The 17,539-nt window shown below is 45.2% G+C and overlaps 1 protein-coding gene across 2 annotated transcripts in view; it reads right to left on the bottom strand.

Annotated features, from left to right (window-relative positions):
• Positions 1 to 17,539, bottom strand: part of HAX1 (HCLS1 associated protein X-1) — a 396,934-nt gene that overhangs the window by 216,418 nt on the left and 162,977 nt on the right. For both annotated transcript variants that reach the window (XM_069651848.1, XM_069651855.1), the window contains exon 3: positions 16,572 to 16,762. In XM_069651848.1, coding sequence (XP_069507949.1) covers positions 16,572 to 16,762 — 191 coding nt within the window. The remainder of the gene's footprint in view (positions 1 to 16,571; positions 16,763 to 17,539) is intronic.

Genomic DNA, 17,539 nt, shown 5'->3' with positions numbered 1-17,539 from the left:
CCCCTCCTCCAGATTAATTTGCAGCCTATTTCTGCCAAGCTCCAATGATACGCTATGTTTCTAAGCTGATCCATTTTCTTATTTCCCACACTCCCAAGAGGTCTTAAATACAGACTCTCTGTCCTCACTAAGACGAGATCTTGCATACAAGCCTGTGTCTCTGCGGCATCTAACAACTCGGCTGAACTCTTTAAAATCTGCAAGGAGCTGGACAATACTGCTGCAGTCTACCTCTCCTGTTCCTTCCCAAGCCCTCTGTACTGCCCTGGCTGCTCACTTCATCTCTAAAGCTCAGGACATCCTGTCCAACCTCTCTGCCTCTCCTGCTTCTCCCTACAGTCTCCAATCTTCCTCCAGCCCCCCTGTGGCAAGCCCCCTCCCTTCTCTTCTCCCCTGATGAGGTTTCTAGACCAGTCCGATCTATGAAAACCTCATCAAAACAGGTTCTTCCCGGCTCTTCCAAAACCTTCAAGGGCACATTGACACCCCCGCTCCAGCCTTGGACGAATTCAGCAACCACTCTTTCGTCTATGGAACCTTCCTCTCCCCCCTAAAGCAATCACTTGTGCACCTTCTTCTCAAGAAACCCTCAGCCGACCCCTCCCTTCTGGCTAATTATCGCCCGATCTCCATCACTACTTTCCTGGGAAAACCCCTTGAAAAGCTTAATCTTCACACTGAATCTGTTGGTTGTCTTCAGAGCTGCCAGAAGCACGAAACCTGCTCTCCTGAACATCCGTCAAGACCTGCTCTCTAACCTGGATTCTAATCTCCCCTCTGTCCTCATCCTTCTTGATCTCTCCTCTGCCTTTGACACGGTCAACCATACCACCCTGCTCAACCGGCTCTGTGATAACCTGGGTATCACTGATCAGGCTCTGGCCTGGCTGACATCTTTTCTCTCTGACCGACACTCCCAGGTCCAATTTGGGTCCTTCCTCTCCTCCATCTCTTTCTCTTTCTCCACCTGCAGTGTTCCCCAGGGTTCTAACCTTTCTCCCTGGTTGTTCAACCAATACTTGGCACCGCTCGCCCACCGTATTGGTGCACTCTGTTCCAACTTCCAATGCTATGCGTACGACACCCAGCTTGTTTTCAGGCTCCCCTCTGCTGCCTCCTCTCCTTCTCTCATCCCTGACGGTCTGCAATCCAGGAATGGTGCGCCGCCAATGATCTCTGCCTGAATGCCAGCAAGACGGAGATCCTCCTCATCGGTGCACCTACACCTCTCTTTCCCTGCACTCTCTGGCCGGCCTCCCTTGGCCCTCTTCCGCCTCCCACCTGCGTAGTTAAGAACCTAAGGGTTATCATCAACTCCACTCTCTCCTTCGAACGTGAGGGTTGTACGACTTTGACAAAAGTGGATTTGCTGTGTAAGCGCCTTTTGGAGATCCTGTCAAAGGTTGGCTTGGGGTTGTGCGTTTTTGTGAACGTACGTACATGTGTATCTTTGTCACCAGAGGTCTTCCCCGTAACTGAGCTTTCAGCCCGCCTAATGGGGCTGGGGACAAACATGCGGGAGTCGAACAACTCCTCCCGTATGTCTTCGGCTTCCAGGACAGAGCCTTAGCTGCCGAGATCCGCCTTGTCCGAACCGACAGAACTGATGAGGGAATGGGGTTCCGCCTCCATGGCGTAGGCCACCCACCGCTTACTGCGTCGGTTTAAACGTTTTTGGCTTTAAAAGTTTGCAGGATTCACAACGCCGTTTGATGCAATCGCATGGATGGCAACTGTTAGACACTTTGTGTACATCTTTCCAGGGAAATATTTTATTGCAAAAAAGACAAGTTAAAAGGCGTCCGTTCCATTACTTTTAGTAATTTCAGCAGCAGATAGACAAATACAAATAGAAAGCAGAAAGAGGCATTCTATAAAAGGAATGTAAATGTAAAAGCCTGCTGAGGGCTGCCACCAGCCGTCGAAAATAAATTACATTGATCGAAACTTCAGACGGTAGCCACCGGACGTCATTCGTCGAGACGGTGATCGAAAGAGACTGTATTAAATATTAATATAAGAAAACTACAATCTATATCTAGAAGCAAATCTACGAAGTCTGCATTCTGCGACCGACCACAATGGCAGAAAAAGACATTCTGAGAGACCTCAACACGTGAAGGATCATGGGTACAATTTTTTATTTATTTAGAGAGCGCCGGAAACCCGCAGGCATCGGGGTGCTAACACAAACACAGGACGGATGAACAAAAAGAACAGGACACGGAAGTTGGTATTTAAAGAGTAAAGTTTTAAGCATTTTCCTAAACGCTCCCAATTTGGATTCTCCTCTCAGGAAAGTAGGCAGAGAGTTTCAGAAGATGGCCAGTTTAACCCATGTCGCCTGCTTTCCTGGTAGACTGCAGCAGGCCCATATATGCATCTATGGGTCATTGTTCCTATTTTGAAATTGATCCGCTCCTTGATCAGGAACCATTGCAGTTTTCTGTTATGGGTAGAGATGTATACCCTTTTCGTTATGTTCTTGCTCATTTGTACCGCATTATTTTGCTGCAATTTTTTTTATATACACATCGGACGCCCCAATCAGGAGGGAGTTGCAGTAATCCGAGTCTTGAGAGAACGGTGGCTTGTGCAATGATGGCGCAATTCGTTTTGGAGATATAGGGGTGTATATTCTTAATCAGATGAAGGTGGTAGTTACAGCTTTTGCTAAATTGGTTAACAGAAGCGTCTGAATTGAGGGAGGCCTCCAACTGGATTCCAAGGGTCTTGACTTTATCCGGTACAGGGATGACGCTGGTTCCAATTTAGAAGCTTGAAAAGTCCTGGATCAATTAGGTTATGGAGAGTTTAGTCCTCCGTTTTACAGCTATTGAGACAGAGCCAGTTGGTCAACTTCCAGGATTCGATTTGACCATAGATGTTGGTGAGGGTTAGGGAATCTGCAGTGTAGTCACCAGTAATTGGTATGACTAGCTGTGTATCGTCAGCATAGTTCGTAAAGAAAGTGCCCAAGTCCTCTAAGAGGGAACACAGAGGATGAATGTATAAATTTAACAGAATGGGCGATAGACTGGCCCCTTGCGGGACTCCACAGTGGATCAGAATTGTGGGTGAGCATGCCGACCCCCACTGAATCCTGGATTCACGTTCCGATAGAAATGAGTGAAATGGCATTGACCAATGTTCCAGTCTATAAAGCATCCTTTGGTACAGGGACGTCATTTCACCAAAATGCCAGGGGTAGCGGAAGTGACATCACACAACCTTTTACCCGTTGACAAAACAGGAAGTGACATCACATAGCATTGTACACTATGAAAAATATGGTTACGATATCACTATAATGTGATGTACATTTCAGGCAAGAATGGATCGCCATATGTAGTGTTAAGATCAGTGTGTACAGGCCCATATTATCAAATTACTGTGAATGCAAGCAGATGTCCATGACCAAATGGTAATGATGTGTTATTATATAGCACATACGCTTTAGCACTTTACATAGAAGAAAATATACACCCGATATCATCCAACCTGTGTCGGTACTCATTTATCGACCTCAGAAGGATGAAAGGCTGAGTTGAGGCGTTTAAGGTCAGACTAAATCAGTGACTCACCCCCTGAAGTGTGCCTGAAATAAACCTCTAATGAGTCTAGCAGTTATTGTATAGAATTCCAGAAAGACACATTATTTGGTATTCCTATTCTCTGATTTAGGGTCAGTGCTGAAAGTGTTAGACTTGTGGCACCCTTGTTCTTATTTCTTTTTTTTTTTAAAGGGCCTGAACAAGAAAGCCAGCCACTCCAGGAGCTTTCATTACAAAAAATGGAAAAAAAAGAAAAAACAATTTTTTTTTATTTTTTATTTTTGTTATTTTTTTACAGAGGTCGCAAGGGAGACCTTAGAGGTCGCAGTTGCGTCCCCTGGCAGACCCTAAATGACGTCCCTGCTTTGGTACCCACGGAGGGGGCGGGTTGGTCAAAACATCCAGAGGGTCAAAAGAATAATGGCTGCATCATCTGAGTCGAAGGACTGGTTTTATACTTTGAACTGCTTTTATCACCAGTGCCTCACAGTCCTACTGGTATCATCCCAGTACCTTGGTCTTTAATAGTAGCTTAACATGGTTCTTTAAAATGTCTAATTTTAAAAAGCCCTAGTCCTAGAGGCTTAGGATTTTCTCAGCTACATGTGCATTTAATATCCTTAACGATACGTTTGCATTGTCTTCTTTAATTGTCCAATAGGCTAAATCTCTCAATGCAATCTGCAATATTGTCTTCTCCGTTTTACCATTTGCTGGCTTCCACATGTCAGGACATCAGGGTTTGTTCTTTCTAAACTGAACCATGCTTAACCACCTCTACTACTGAAAATTCAATGAATCTCTCCTTAGTACACTTACAAGACCCCATTCTACATATTTACATGAGCAACTTCTATACTTACGGTTACCATTCTAAGCCCCCAAAGCCCCCTTTCGGCAGACTCATAAAGCACCACAGGGTCTCTGGCAACAACAGTGGGCCAAAAAGCTTCCACTAACGAAACCTAAAGGACCCCCACTTACAATGCAGCTGAAACTCATAACCCCACCACATCTACTGTCCCAGGCATCAATACTACTGAGCTTGCTTGCACAGCTTTGGCATCTGGACTACATGACCCCCTTGCTAGTCCCTTAGTTCCTTATAGCAGCAGTTTTAGGGGGGGGGGGGTTGTACCACACCCTCTAGTGAATGGTGTAGGAAGACCTATTCTTTGTAAAAACTCTATTAATGCTAAGGTAGTAGAGCAGTCAGTCTTCACTGTTAGGAGGGGAGAGGTTCGGCACACACAACAAAATAAACGACACCTAATAATAAATAGTATATACATTTTTATAAGTATTGCAAAGGGTAAAGATGTCAATACATTAATAAAAATGTAAATAAACAAAACAGTATGCATAGAGAAAACAGCAAAGGGGTTACATGATATGCATGCCAACCATGCTGATTCAGGGAGGAGACTCACGGTTTTTCAATTATAAAGTAGTGCTATTTTTCACTTTCTCCCACCTAAAATAATTCCAATCCCAATGCATTCCTATGCGAATATTAATTTCTCCCACTTTCTGTGATGAAATCTCTCACCCAGGTGCTTCCAAATATTGGCATGTATGACATGAACCCTACTCATTCGAAATTTACTGGAAAAGACAGTCACTAACCGCAAACTTCTACATTATTTGCAAGATAAATAAGCATTGAAACATTTAGGCGGGACCAAGTGGGCACCACTAGCGTACCACAAGAAAACACAGTAGGTAAGTCTGTAAACGATGTAGTTCACCCAAAGTCTCAGTAGACGCACAGATACCTTGAAACGCAGGCTAGCTACAAGAGGAGATACACTTGAGTAAAATTCAGGGGCACTTTGAATTTGGCAGATGTATGGAGGGAGAGCCACCCAGACACAATCTAAATCATATTACTCTTCAGTTCATCACAGGGACTCACAGCTTGACTTTCTACTGTTTTCCAGGGATGCTCTGGATGGTGTGCTCGCATCCGACATAAGGTTGATCCCAATTTCAGACCATGGGGATGGGAGGTTTGCAATGGTGCCGGGTGATGGGGAGGGGGCCTGCAGGGGAGATTGGAAACTCAATGTGATGCTGCTTAAGAAAGCTTTTTGAGGCCTTACTAAGCAAAGATATGAAATATTTAATGAGGTTTAATAAGGGAGATTTGTTTGAATGTTTTGTTCTCCGAGATGCATGAAAGGCAACATTGCGGGGAAACTCAATAGGTCACATAAGAGGTGGTCATGGCAGAAGCGTACAGAGAAACCAGGGGAAAGATTAAAAGCTACAGAGAGGTGCTATGCAAATTAGAAAAAAGGAGAAGACCTAATGAGACTTAAATGTGCTAGTGAAGACTTATGTGCTGTTTTGGATACTTGAGTTGAGAGAGGGGTGGATTTCTCAAGGCAACTGTTCTGGGAACAAGGGGAGAACGCAGGTTGTATCTTGGCCAGCAAGCTCAAGAAACTGCGAGGACCGGGATAATTGCCTCCATTGGGATGAGTGAAAGGATAGGGATTATGGTCAAATTCCAACTAGGAAATTTAGGAAATATTACAATTAATTATACAAGCCCAGAATAAATCCTGCGGATGAAGCTCACCACTCTGGGGTATGGGTGCCTTGATTGACTCTGTACTGCTAGTTGGATTAATCGGGTCGACAGGATAGACTGGTTGACAGTTTAAGGTGGTCAATCCGTTAGCCAAATCAACTAGTTTATGATGGGGGGAAAGGTGGATAGTTAATTTGGGGTGGGGGTAGGGAGCGTGTTGGGAGGCGATTGTGCTTGGATGAGGGGAAAGGAGAAGGGGTAACATGGGGTCTGAGGTGGGACAGGGTGGGAGAGGTGGTGCAATTTGCGGGTCGGAGCAGCAGAGGAGTTTGGGAAGAGAATAAGTAAGGGGAGTAGGAAGGGCAGTGGGCACAAAAGGTGGGAGTGGGTGGAGGAACACTGGGGTCGATGAAGAGCAAGGCGACTCAAGGGAAGAGGGGTGAAAAGATCTGTACCCTGTACCATGGTGATAAATGAGGAGCTGGAAAGAGGCTGCATGGGAAACCCACTGCGAATGAGAGGGAAGAAAGAAGTAAAGAAAGAAACAAAAAGAAGGAGAAAGACAAGTAGGAAAGAAGAAGGAGGTAAGGAAATCTAAAGAAGGAAAAAGGAGGAGTCAGGGGATCGATACAGGTGCAAGACAACGAAAGAAGGAATGGAAACAAGAAAGTAAAGAAGGAAAGAAGAATGGAAGAAATAAAGGCAGGCTTTTAATATTTAAAACTACAGACGAACAATATATCATAATGACCACTGGATGGCATTGTTTCTATTTAAAATAATACATATCATGCAGTACACCATGACGATCACTTATTTCATTTTGTATTTTGTTTAAGCGTGAACCTAGCTCGAGAGCAGCAGAGCACTGTACAGAGTGTGGGTATACAGAGTGTGGGCCGCCAGCGTTCGGCTGTCATCTTTTAACTGCAACGTAGTACTGCGAGTTTAGGTCTGCACGTCAGTATGTGCATACATTGGAATTAGTCCTTGGTCAGGTGTTGTTCAAAAAGTCCTGTTTTGAGAGAATTGTGAAATTGGAGAATTGTGGAGGGATTCCGAACCGACACCAGGATAGAGATCCAGAGGGCGAGGGCGTGAGAAGAGAAGGATTGTTTGTGGGTCCTCTCGTTGCGGACGAGTTACGATTCAAACCGGTTGGTTGATTGTCTGTGCGAGTAGCGTGTGCCACCCGATATTTGGAGCTTAGATGCCAGGTATGCTGCTGTGCTTCTTCTGACTGTTTTGTAGATGATACATGCTGTCTCAAACATTATCCTGGCCTGGAGGGAGAGGAAACCAATGTAATTCGCATAGGACAGGCGTGATTTGGTCAAATTTCTATGCACCCGTAATAAGACGTGCAGCAGTGTGGTGGACTGAATTTAGTGGAGCCATGTGAGCAGCTGAAAGCACCGTCGTATGGCACTCTCTCCCCCCCCCCCGCACATCGTATTGCAAGACCACAAGGGCCGGCACAACATTCTGGAAGTCCTGCAGCGGGATGAAGGGTTTCATTTTGCAAAGGGTGGAGATTCAGGGCCAAGCTGTTTCGCCTTCTTGGCTATATGTTCCTGGAAGGTCAAGCTGCTAATGGCGAAGCCCAAGGATTTTGCTGAGTCAGAGTTGTGGATCAAATCCTTCTAGACGCATATCATTGAGCCATTATTGGACAGCAGCTCAGTGAGCGCTCTAATGATCGTCGACAGGGAAGATTTGAACAATGGCTCAAGAATATACCCTTAGAAACGTTTGATCCAAATGACACACATGATTGCACACACCCTTGTTGTTTAACTTGGTGCTGAAAGCCTTACGAAGAGCTGTTCGGCAGAGCAGATGTATCAGAGGGGATAACGTGGGCAGTTCGGAAGTGAAAGTTCTGTCCCATGCAAATTATGTAGGAGTTAAGGTTCTGTGCCTGATGTCTTCCCCATGGTAAGGCTACTATTGAGTAATCGTGCGATTTCAGGGTAGAAGGTCAAAATAGTGGTAGAGTGAGGTTTTACCACTATCCAAAACATGTTTTGGGGGTCATTTTCGAGAAGGTGGGATGAAGTGGGCAGAGAATGGTGTTCAATATCTAAGGGGAGAATTGGTTAGAAACGTGTCCAAGATAATGTCAGACAATATGAAGTGATTGGCACTGTAAAGAGGGCATGCTGTGATGGCAGCACCTGGGCTCGACACGGAGGAAAGATTGGTGCAGTGAAGATGGCCATTTAGCCTCACTTGGCATACAACTTTGATGGTCTACACTTGCCTTTGCTTGAGAAGGACTCACAAAACATGTATAAAATATTGGTATAAAGGGAAGTGGGCTGTGTGAGGGATCAAGAGTAAGACCTGGACACAGTAACACGTTTTGTATTGGATAAAGACTTTTCAAAATAAAAAGAGGGTTTGGGCAAATCCTACCTATTGCTAACTTAGAGGGGTTTTCCCTGCCTCAACAAAACTAACAAATCTGCGTCAGGATGTCTAAGGCAAAAAGTGTTCTCTGTCCTGTGTCCAAACCCCCAAGATGACCCTTGCACACTAAACTTAATACAACATGAAATGGGAATGTCTCGTTGCTGAACACCTGCAGCTTCCTTCAGAAGTTTCAAACAAAGTCTCTAAGGTGAAGAAAAGAAAAGTTCCACCAGAGAAGGGCCCTTTCCTTCCCCTAGGGTTCTTTTGCTTTTTCCTTCCCCTAGGGTTCTTTTGGTTATTTACAATGCCACTTGTGGATATTTCTACAATCCAAGGAGGGTGGATCTTCCCTTGCGATTTCTCCTTTTACACAACACTTTCTCTTCATTCCACAACTCCAAGGGGGATGGTTTCAGGCTAATCCCCTTGAATAGGACTCGCCTAGAGGTAAGTCTTGGTGTTCCGTTTTCTCAGTAAGTCTTCTTTGCCCTGTTTTCTTAAGTGCAACAGTTCTCAGTTCCCTACCTGTTGCCACAATATCTGCCCGCAAAGATCAGGCAGAACACAGGACGACCGTAACGGTGGCCTCAGAGAAAAAGCCTGAAGGCAAAAAAAAAAAATACAGTACTAAGTGTTATAGAAACAAGCATGAACTTAATGCTTGAAATATAAGCTGCAGCAGGAGTAGTTCAGTACACTGATAGTATGAACAAACAGGATCTAGTTTCAGATGCAAAAAAGCAGCAAGCGAGTAAAAGGAAACGAGATCACATCGGCGAAGCAGTGAAAGTGCAAGAAAAGTCAGCAGTAAAGAAGTGAGAACTAAGATGACAAAAGGATACCAAAAGAGGCAGGAAGAGGGGAAAAAGGAGAGAGACAGACAGACAATGAGCGCACTGGCACTAGCATCTTACCCGAAAGGAAAAATCACAGGGTTGCAACGAGTGCCGGCAGGAAAGGAGAAGAGGATAAGGAAACCGGCTGCACCATTTTAGAAACAACTAGAGGTAGCACGTAACAGAGTTTAGGATCAAGCCAGTGTCAACCTTTGCCATAGCGACCAGTGCGTCACTATGACAGATGGCCCTTCCCATGAGTTTTCGGCTTCTTTTGATTCACATTCCCAAGGAGAATGGCTCTTCCATTCAGTTTTCTCTGATTCCACAACACTTTGCAGTCCTTTCTCTGGACGCCCGACGCCCTTTTCAGAAAGGGATACGGTTCTTCCCTTTTGGGCCACAATTAAAAAAAGGGGGTGGGGGGGATTTCCTCCCCAGTTTTCTCTGCACTTTCTGGGGGTCTCTACCCAGTTTCTCCACTCCCTGGATTACACTCCTGCAAGGCTTTTATTCTGCTACTTGGGTGAGTGTCCAGACTCACTGAATACCTGGCTTACTCTCCTGCCAGGGTTTTTTTGTCTTTTCACTTGGGCGCATGTCCCAGACTCATTGATTGCCTGGTTTACTCGACTGCCAGGGCTTTCTGAGTCCTCTCAATAGTCGAGTGCAAATCCCAGGTTCACAATAACATTCACTTCTTTCTGTATCCAGGTAATTATATATCTTTCATATGTCAGGCCACCGATCCTTCTCCAACTGTGTTAAATGCCCCAGCTCCCTTGTGTGGGTTTTTGCCATTTACTAACGGAACGCGGCATCCGCCCTGAAGCACCTAGGTATCCCAATCTCCTTCTCTAGGCTTACCGGACTTCTCTGGCAGCTTCGGCATCCCTCACGTCTCACTGTTTCCTATGCTGCCTGGGAGCGCGTCTCGTCGGCTTCTCGGTTCCCGCCTGGCCTTCGCTCGGCAGTTCCTGCTGCTCGGGATGGCAGTGCGCCGTCCTCACCAGCTTCTTCTCTCTGGTCTGCAGCTCGCTTTCCTCCCATGTCCCAATCAATGTCGGAGGGCTGACTCTCATATTGTTCAAGTGTTCCATATTTAAATGTCCCGGCACCTGTTAACATCTTCCAACTATTAGAATGCAGCCTTGGCTTGCCGCTTCTAGTGGTGACATCACTCCATCCATCTTCCTCGCCCCAGTGTTAAAAAAGGGGGCAGGTGTACATAAGTCCCAGTACTGGTCTTATTGTTATTACAAGGAAGGGGGGTGTATGTAAGTCACAGCATTTGTTAACATCCTCCACCAACTAGAACGCAGTGTGGGCTTGCCGCTTCTAGTAATCTTAATTCCTCGATCTCCCTTTCTCATTTCAGCATTAAAAGGGAAGGTATGCATATAAGGTTGATGACCAATAAACAGAGATTCTTTATCCACCCTACAATATGCCAGACAAGAATGGGGATATCAAGGAAACCAGGTAAACAATTATTCTGGTCTAATGTCCTTACCCTGACTCCCTGGAGTTTATCTGTGGGAGGACAGCCACGCCCAGAGTCAGAGAGCTTCTGCCTTTACCCAGCCAAGTAAGACAAGCTTCCCTCCAGGGAAGCAGTGATGATATCGCTAGATTTGTTACAGCTGCTAAACATGGTTGGTCCATTAAGGGGGGCTTTGGGTTTCCAGTACTTGGGAACTACCACATTCACACTCCATGTGACAAGATACTGGATCAAAAAAGGATGAGACGAACCAGAGTGGCTGAAATGGGAAGAGGGAGTTGGTTGCACAGTTTGAGTTAGCGCACTGTTGAAAATGGAACAACTCTTTAAACCAAAGAGGACCACTCCGACGGTACAGCTCATGGTTAAAAACTGGAAAGAATATATGGCTGTGCTAAACTAACTACCTACTACATCAATGAGCGTCCATATGGGGCAATACACCCATCACCCCAGAGAAGGAACTCCTTGGGAAATCATGCGTCTCTGTTGGGGTAAGGTGGCTGGGGAGCAACAAGATCAGAACCTTGGAATAGCAAAAATTCAAATATAAGCTGGTAGCTAAAGAGGAACAGAGGGGTGGTTCTCTGAAACATTGCCCTAAGAATATCCGCTTATCCTTTCTGGATTCTGATGCTTGTTGGGCTATGTTAGAAGTCGGAATCAGGAGACCGACGAGATGGCACTTTGCGTAATGTAGTTCTTGATTTGAACACATCCAGGCATGGATGGCCACCCACGGTCTATGCCTGAATAAGACAGAGCTCATCATCCTGGGCACCCACCTAATCCTTAAGAAATTAGGCCATGAATATTCATTGTTCGCCATTGATGGAAACATCATCAGGGTAGCCAAGGAGGTGAAAACCCTTAGCTTTTACCTTGATTCTACTATGTCTTTTGACAAACAGGTGAAATCCTTGGCCTCTACCACTCCTTACACCTTTTAGCTCCTCATCAGGGCAGGTAGAACATTCCTTTCAAGTGACAGTTGCATGATCCTGGCCAGAGCACTGATACTCTCTAGGCTAGATTACTGTAACGCTCTCTACAGTGGCGCCAGGAAGGCCATTATCCAGAGGTTACAAACACTCCAAAATAACGCCTTAAGAGCTGCACTAGGCGTGAATAAAAGAACATATCTCCGCAACTAGACGCCAATATCAGTGGCTTTCTACCCATAACAAAATTCTTCTAAAAACAGCCCCCCTTACCTATAAAGCATTAAACAATGCTGCCCCTAGCTACCTCATAGACAGACTCCACAGAAGAACGTCTATCAGACCGACTAGAGCCAGCAACACAAAACTACCTTACTGTACCAATATTCCAACTCACCAAGATTGGTGGCAATAGCTTTCCAATGAAAGCAACCAAACTATGGAACTCCTTGCCACACCACCTTAGAGCAGATCAACCATACTTACAATTTAGAAGTAATTACATTAACATGCTCAATTCATCTGACCACTAGCTAGTGCTACTGCACTAGCCCCACCCAGGTTGCCTTAGACTATCCCTTCCATCCTACCCTTGATTTTGTGCCCCTCGATCCTTCCTGTGTATAACCTGCTTTAACTTGTATATCTGTATATATGTATTATTGCGAACATACCTGTAACTATATATGTCTCATTGTAACTATGCTTGTAACTTTGTAAGCTTTGCATCTTCTTACTGTTTGCGCCCTGTTACCCTTGGGTCTGGTGCGAATTAGAAATAAATAAACAAAAACAAAATCCTATACCATCTCTAGGTTTCTCAGCCCTACTCCTAAAGAAAGGAAGGAGTTTAAAGGGGTGCGTGTCAGGATGTCTAACAAAATAATCCAAGTCTGTCCAAAATACATATCCTAACCGGATTTCTGTCCCTACCACTATAATCTAAAAAAAAAAAAAAAAAAACACTTAACCAAAAGTACCATCTTCTACCCAAATGATAGGATGGTGGCTTTTTTCTGACCCTACCGTAATGTCTCTGTATGACAAAAGGGCTGCTCACACGATGCACAGTTCCAGCAAACGCACAAGCAAGTGTCTCTTCCAACTTCCCCTCCTTGGGGTTAGTTATCAGTCCTTGGTCAGTCTCTTGCTCCCTGGATGGCCATGGACTTTGGCTTACTCTGGGGTCGTCCTCCATCCTTGGGAGCCCGCTGGTTCATAAGTACAGAGCAGGCCTTCTTTTAGCATTACCCTGCAGGGAACCTTGTGAGGTTTTCTCCAACCATCTACCACCTGGTTTTTCGCTCTCCTGGGGGTCTCGGGTTTCACATCCCGCTTTGGGGTTAGGTTTCTCTCACCCCCACCATGGGGTCTAATCTCTCTCTTCCAGTCATGGGGTCTGCTTTCGGTCATCCCGCCTGGGGGTTGTGTTCTTTCCCCACCCTGGTGACTGTTTTTTTCACCCAGCCCTGGGGTCTGGTTGCTTTCCCTTCGGGTTTGTTTGCTCTCACCCTGACTTGGTGTCTGTTTTTAGTTACCCAGCCATGGGGTCGTGTTCTGTTCACCCTGCCTTGGGGATGGATTGTTCCCATCCCGCCTTAGGTCCTGGTTGCTTTCCAGCAGTTCTGCATGTGCCAGAGCAGGTGCTCTCGCCCGCTACCTTTCTGCAGAGCTTCAGCGTCAGTTTGTCACAGTGCCGTTCAGTTGCTGCTCAGGCATTACTTGCTGCTGGAGATCCTCTGGGACCAGGCTTTTCTGGTCTGTGTCTTGGCATGGCAGCCGGCGTTCCGCAGGCTTCTGTGCTTCTGTTGCCATGCCGACGTGATGTGTGTTTGCCTCTCAGTCACACCTCCCAGGAGAATGTCTTTCATCCTGTGTCGCTCCACAAGCGTCACTCTTATATGTAGCTCTCTGGGCTACTCTCTTCTCTTAGATTGGTCTTTATTTCCATGCAATGAGGGGTGGGCTTTCCTGCCATTCTCTGTTCTGAAGAAGATGCCTGAAAGGGGTCTAAAACCATAGTTGCCATTGGTGTGGGAAGTCCAATATAGCCAACAAACTATTAGATACCTGAGGACCCTACAAATCCCTCTTTAGCGATTGCCTGTCCTCGAAGGGAGGGGGCATCCTGAGTGGGATCCCACTTGCCCTGTCCTCTAGGTGATGTTTGACGTAGCGTGCTCCCCTCTTTAGTCCCAACCAATCAGCTCATGCAAACAAGTGGATGTAGGGGGCTCTCACATGTGCACAGAAAGAAATTCTGTAGCTTTGGAAGCCAGCAAGGCACCCCAAGGAGGAGGATTTGGTTGAATGTTTACTGGGTCTCAAGCGTGGAAAAGGTAGGTTTGCTAGAAAAGGAAAGTATGCGATTATAACCTTGTGTTAGGTTCCTTCATTGAACTACATGGAGGTTCGACCCAGACAAGTTAATTGTTGGGATGGCCTATACAAATATCTAATGTTTCTCTTTGATAAGCATACTGGTACCCTCTTGGCTCCCCTCTCTATCCCTAATCACCCCAATCACCCTTCCGCCTCACTTGCTATACTTTTTCTGTGGACCAATAGAAATGTGAACAAAAATTTAAATCAATACAAAATCAACAATACCTTCTACAAAACGCTTGTCCTGAAACCTCCAGAGCTTCAAGGAGAACCAAGGAAAATGGCAGTTCGCAGTTAAATCAAGTTAAAGTCACTTATGCAGTTTTCAAAGTTCCTGCAAGTGTGTCGATTGGCTGTTACAGGATAAGCCCAATAGAGATGATGTGGTTATGTTGCAAGAGGTGCAGCAACCACCCAGTATGCAGTGTGAGCCTCAGATGAGATACATAATGTGGCCATAGTCTGGAGAAGGAGCACATAAAACACTCTGCACCCAGAGCCAGGAGATCAAAGATCAGAACCAACAATAAAATGGCAGTCAACGGAACCCAGGAAGAAGTACTCAGTGCTGATTGTGCAGAAAACTGACCAACAAGAGTGGCTGCAGCAGTACACTTCAGGTTCAGGACCAAGTCTGGATAGATGCTGGTTCAGGGCTCTGGTGACAGAGTACAGAGTGTGGCAGGCAGAGGACTGCAGGACCCAAACAAGGACGAGTCCTCTGCAGATGCCCCACAAAAAAGGAGGGAAAACCAGCAACGACAGCACCAATAAGTAGTTGAAGAGAATTCAGCAGCAAGTCCAAGTGGCACAGGGAAGAACAAAGGATCAGTCAGACAGCCGGAAACTTGCATAATGGAGAGCAGCTGCAGGAGGCGATCCAATACGGCTGTATACTAATTGACCTTTTCACAATTGACCTCGGGAGAATTGACCTAATTTAGAAGGTCAATTAGGACATATATGCGGGGGGGGACCCCCTGAAACCCCCCCACCTGATCCAAAACCCCCTGCAACCCCCCACCCAATCCAAAAACCCCCGCACCCTCCCACCCAATCCCCTTTATCATTTATAATCCGAAACCAACCCAATACATACATAAAATAACTAAAATAATATAAAGGTCAATTGTGTAGAAGATCAATTAGGACCACTATAATTAGGTCAATTGTGCAAAAGGTCAATTGTAAAAGGTAAATTTGGGCAATATGTCCCAGGAAGGAGAAGATTCCGGCATATTAAAAGCAAATCCTTAAAAGCAAATTCCTCTGGGTTCCCGTCTTACAGCAGGGGCTACCATCTTGGGTCCAGCAAGGAAAGGAAGGCTTTCAGGTGCGGGGGGGACCCAGAACTGCAGGCACAGAGATGTGGCGCATTGAACTAGCGATTGCATAATGAAGTTCAGAGGAAAGCAGCAGAAGGGTCCACAAGAGTTTATTCCAGAAAGATACGGCAGGAGACACCCACAGAAGGATGCGGCACAGCAGAGTAGGTAAGAAGTGCTTCAAGAGTACTCCATCTAACCAGCAGAGCTTCCCAGAGAGTAAGTAGAAATGAATTTGCTCATGGTTGAGGGTTTGCCCCAAATATACACCTTCTCTCAGGGCCAGGGTCAACCTGCCTTCCAATCGTAAACCATGCAGCATTCAAAGTTTTAGCAACCAGCCTATAAGGGCTGGCCAGCCAAACTTCCATTCACAGTCACATCCTGACACACATGCACCAATGTAGATTGGGAAATCTGGATGACTTCAATTCAGTCTAAACTAGAAAAGGCATTCAACAGGGAGGACTTTATGGGTTCTACAAGAGCCTACGCAAGCAGAACAGTCGTTTTGACTGTCCCTGGCACATACAGGCCCAAAGCAAAATGGTGGGGTTTCAGGACTTCAAGATGCCCTAGTAGCAAAATGGCCACCATATAGGGTAATTTGGCTACTTAAGCAGAAAATGTTTACAGACTTGGTGTAGTCGAAACTAAAATCACACTGCTGCGACCAGCCTACTCCCCAATACGCCAATTGATAGGAATCACCTAGGATCAAACAATTGGGTGTTTAAAAATAATCCTGCCGAGGTAGCAATATGAGCTACCAAGGGCCGCACGTCCAAAATGAGTTGCAGAGGCAGAGAGACTTCGATAGAAGTCCCTCTAAATAGAAAAGAAAAGTAAAAAATCCAAGGAAACCAGCGAAAAAGTTTAGCAGATTCACACAGTTAGAAAACAAAATCACAAAAACTGAATTCTGCCCAAACGTCTAGCACATCTACAACCACTAGTTCCGTACAGTTTCGGACCCTCTGTGGAGCCTAACTTTAGAGCAGCTACAGATGTACTCCTTCAATACTCAACCTATGTGCATTTCAGAGATATTTTTCAATTTAGAAATGCCACATACCCTGCCAAAAGGCCTCCAGGGCATTCCTCTTTCGGGAGTTCTGAATCCAGGGATGTTCTTCAACTCTTCCTCTGGTGCAAGAGTGCCCTTGCTGCCCTTGTGAAGGTCACCATCTGGGTCCTTTAGCATGGTGTCACGCAGAGACCGTCCCCTCCCTCTGTCCACGGGGTATTCACCAGCACTTGGTAGTTCTGTGCAGATTAAATAGCATAAAGCAATGAGAGTTTGTAGTCCAGGATGGACAGCAGAAACTGAATAAGTTCATTAAGCGAAATTGTACCCCCAAACATATTTTGGGAAAGTTCTACAAACAGTTAATTTGCTGTATTTTGCCAGTAAATAAACTGAAAATACATGAGTAAGTAGTTATGTGAGAGTTTTCACTTATTTTTAAAGAGAAAACACAATTGCAACTTTATTTACAGTTCTAAAGAAGCTTTAAAACTTCAGTCAAAGGAGGGATTATATGATTTTTAGGAAAAGCAGTTACAAATCCTATCAACAGACATCCGAGATAGGATCAGCAATGGCCAGGCGCAAGAGATGAGAACCCTGCAATAATTACCATAATTGTAAAAATGAACCTCCATATCTGAAATTAGGCACACTTATGTGGCAAACCTCTGCAATGCATCTATAGTCATTACAATATTGAAAACCAAACAAAAAATACATTTTAAACGAGAGAAAATATAGAATGTATAAATGAGCAAGTATAAAAAATTAACACAATCCATAATAAAGCAAAAAAGAAGTATATAGTATGCATTGACAATTTTAAAGTAAGTTTTCAATTACAAAAATAACAGGCCTCAAAATGTGCACTCGCCACCAGCTATTGGCTAGTGATAATAGACCACTGGTGAGTATGAAAGGGTGTGCTTTGCGTATGTTGAGAACAAAGGGGGCGAGTAACATTTTATGCTTAGCAAGTAGCTTTCAACTTGACGTTTTGCACTTTGATAAAA

The sequence above is a fragment of the Ambystoma mexicanum genome, chromosome 1p, assembly GCF_040938575.1.
Source record: "Ambystoma mexicanum isolate Mex_15411 chromosome 1p, UKY_AmexF1_1, whole genome shotgun sequence".
NCBI lineage: Eukaryota > Metazoa > Chordata > Amphibia > Caudata > Ambystomatidae > Ambystoma > Ambystoma mexicanum.
This window is presented reverse-complemented; position numbering and strand designations above follow the sequence as displayed.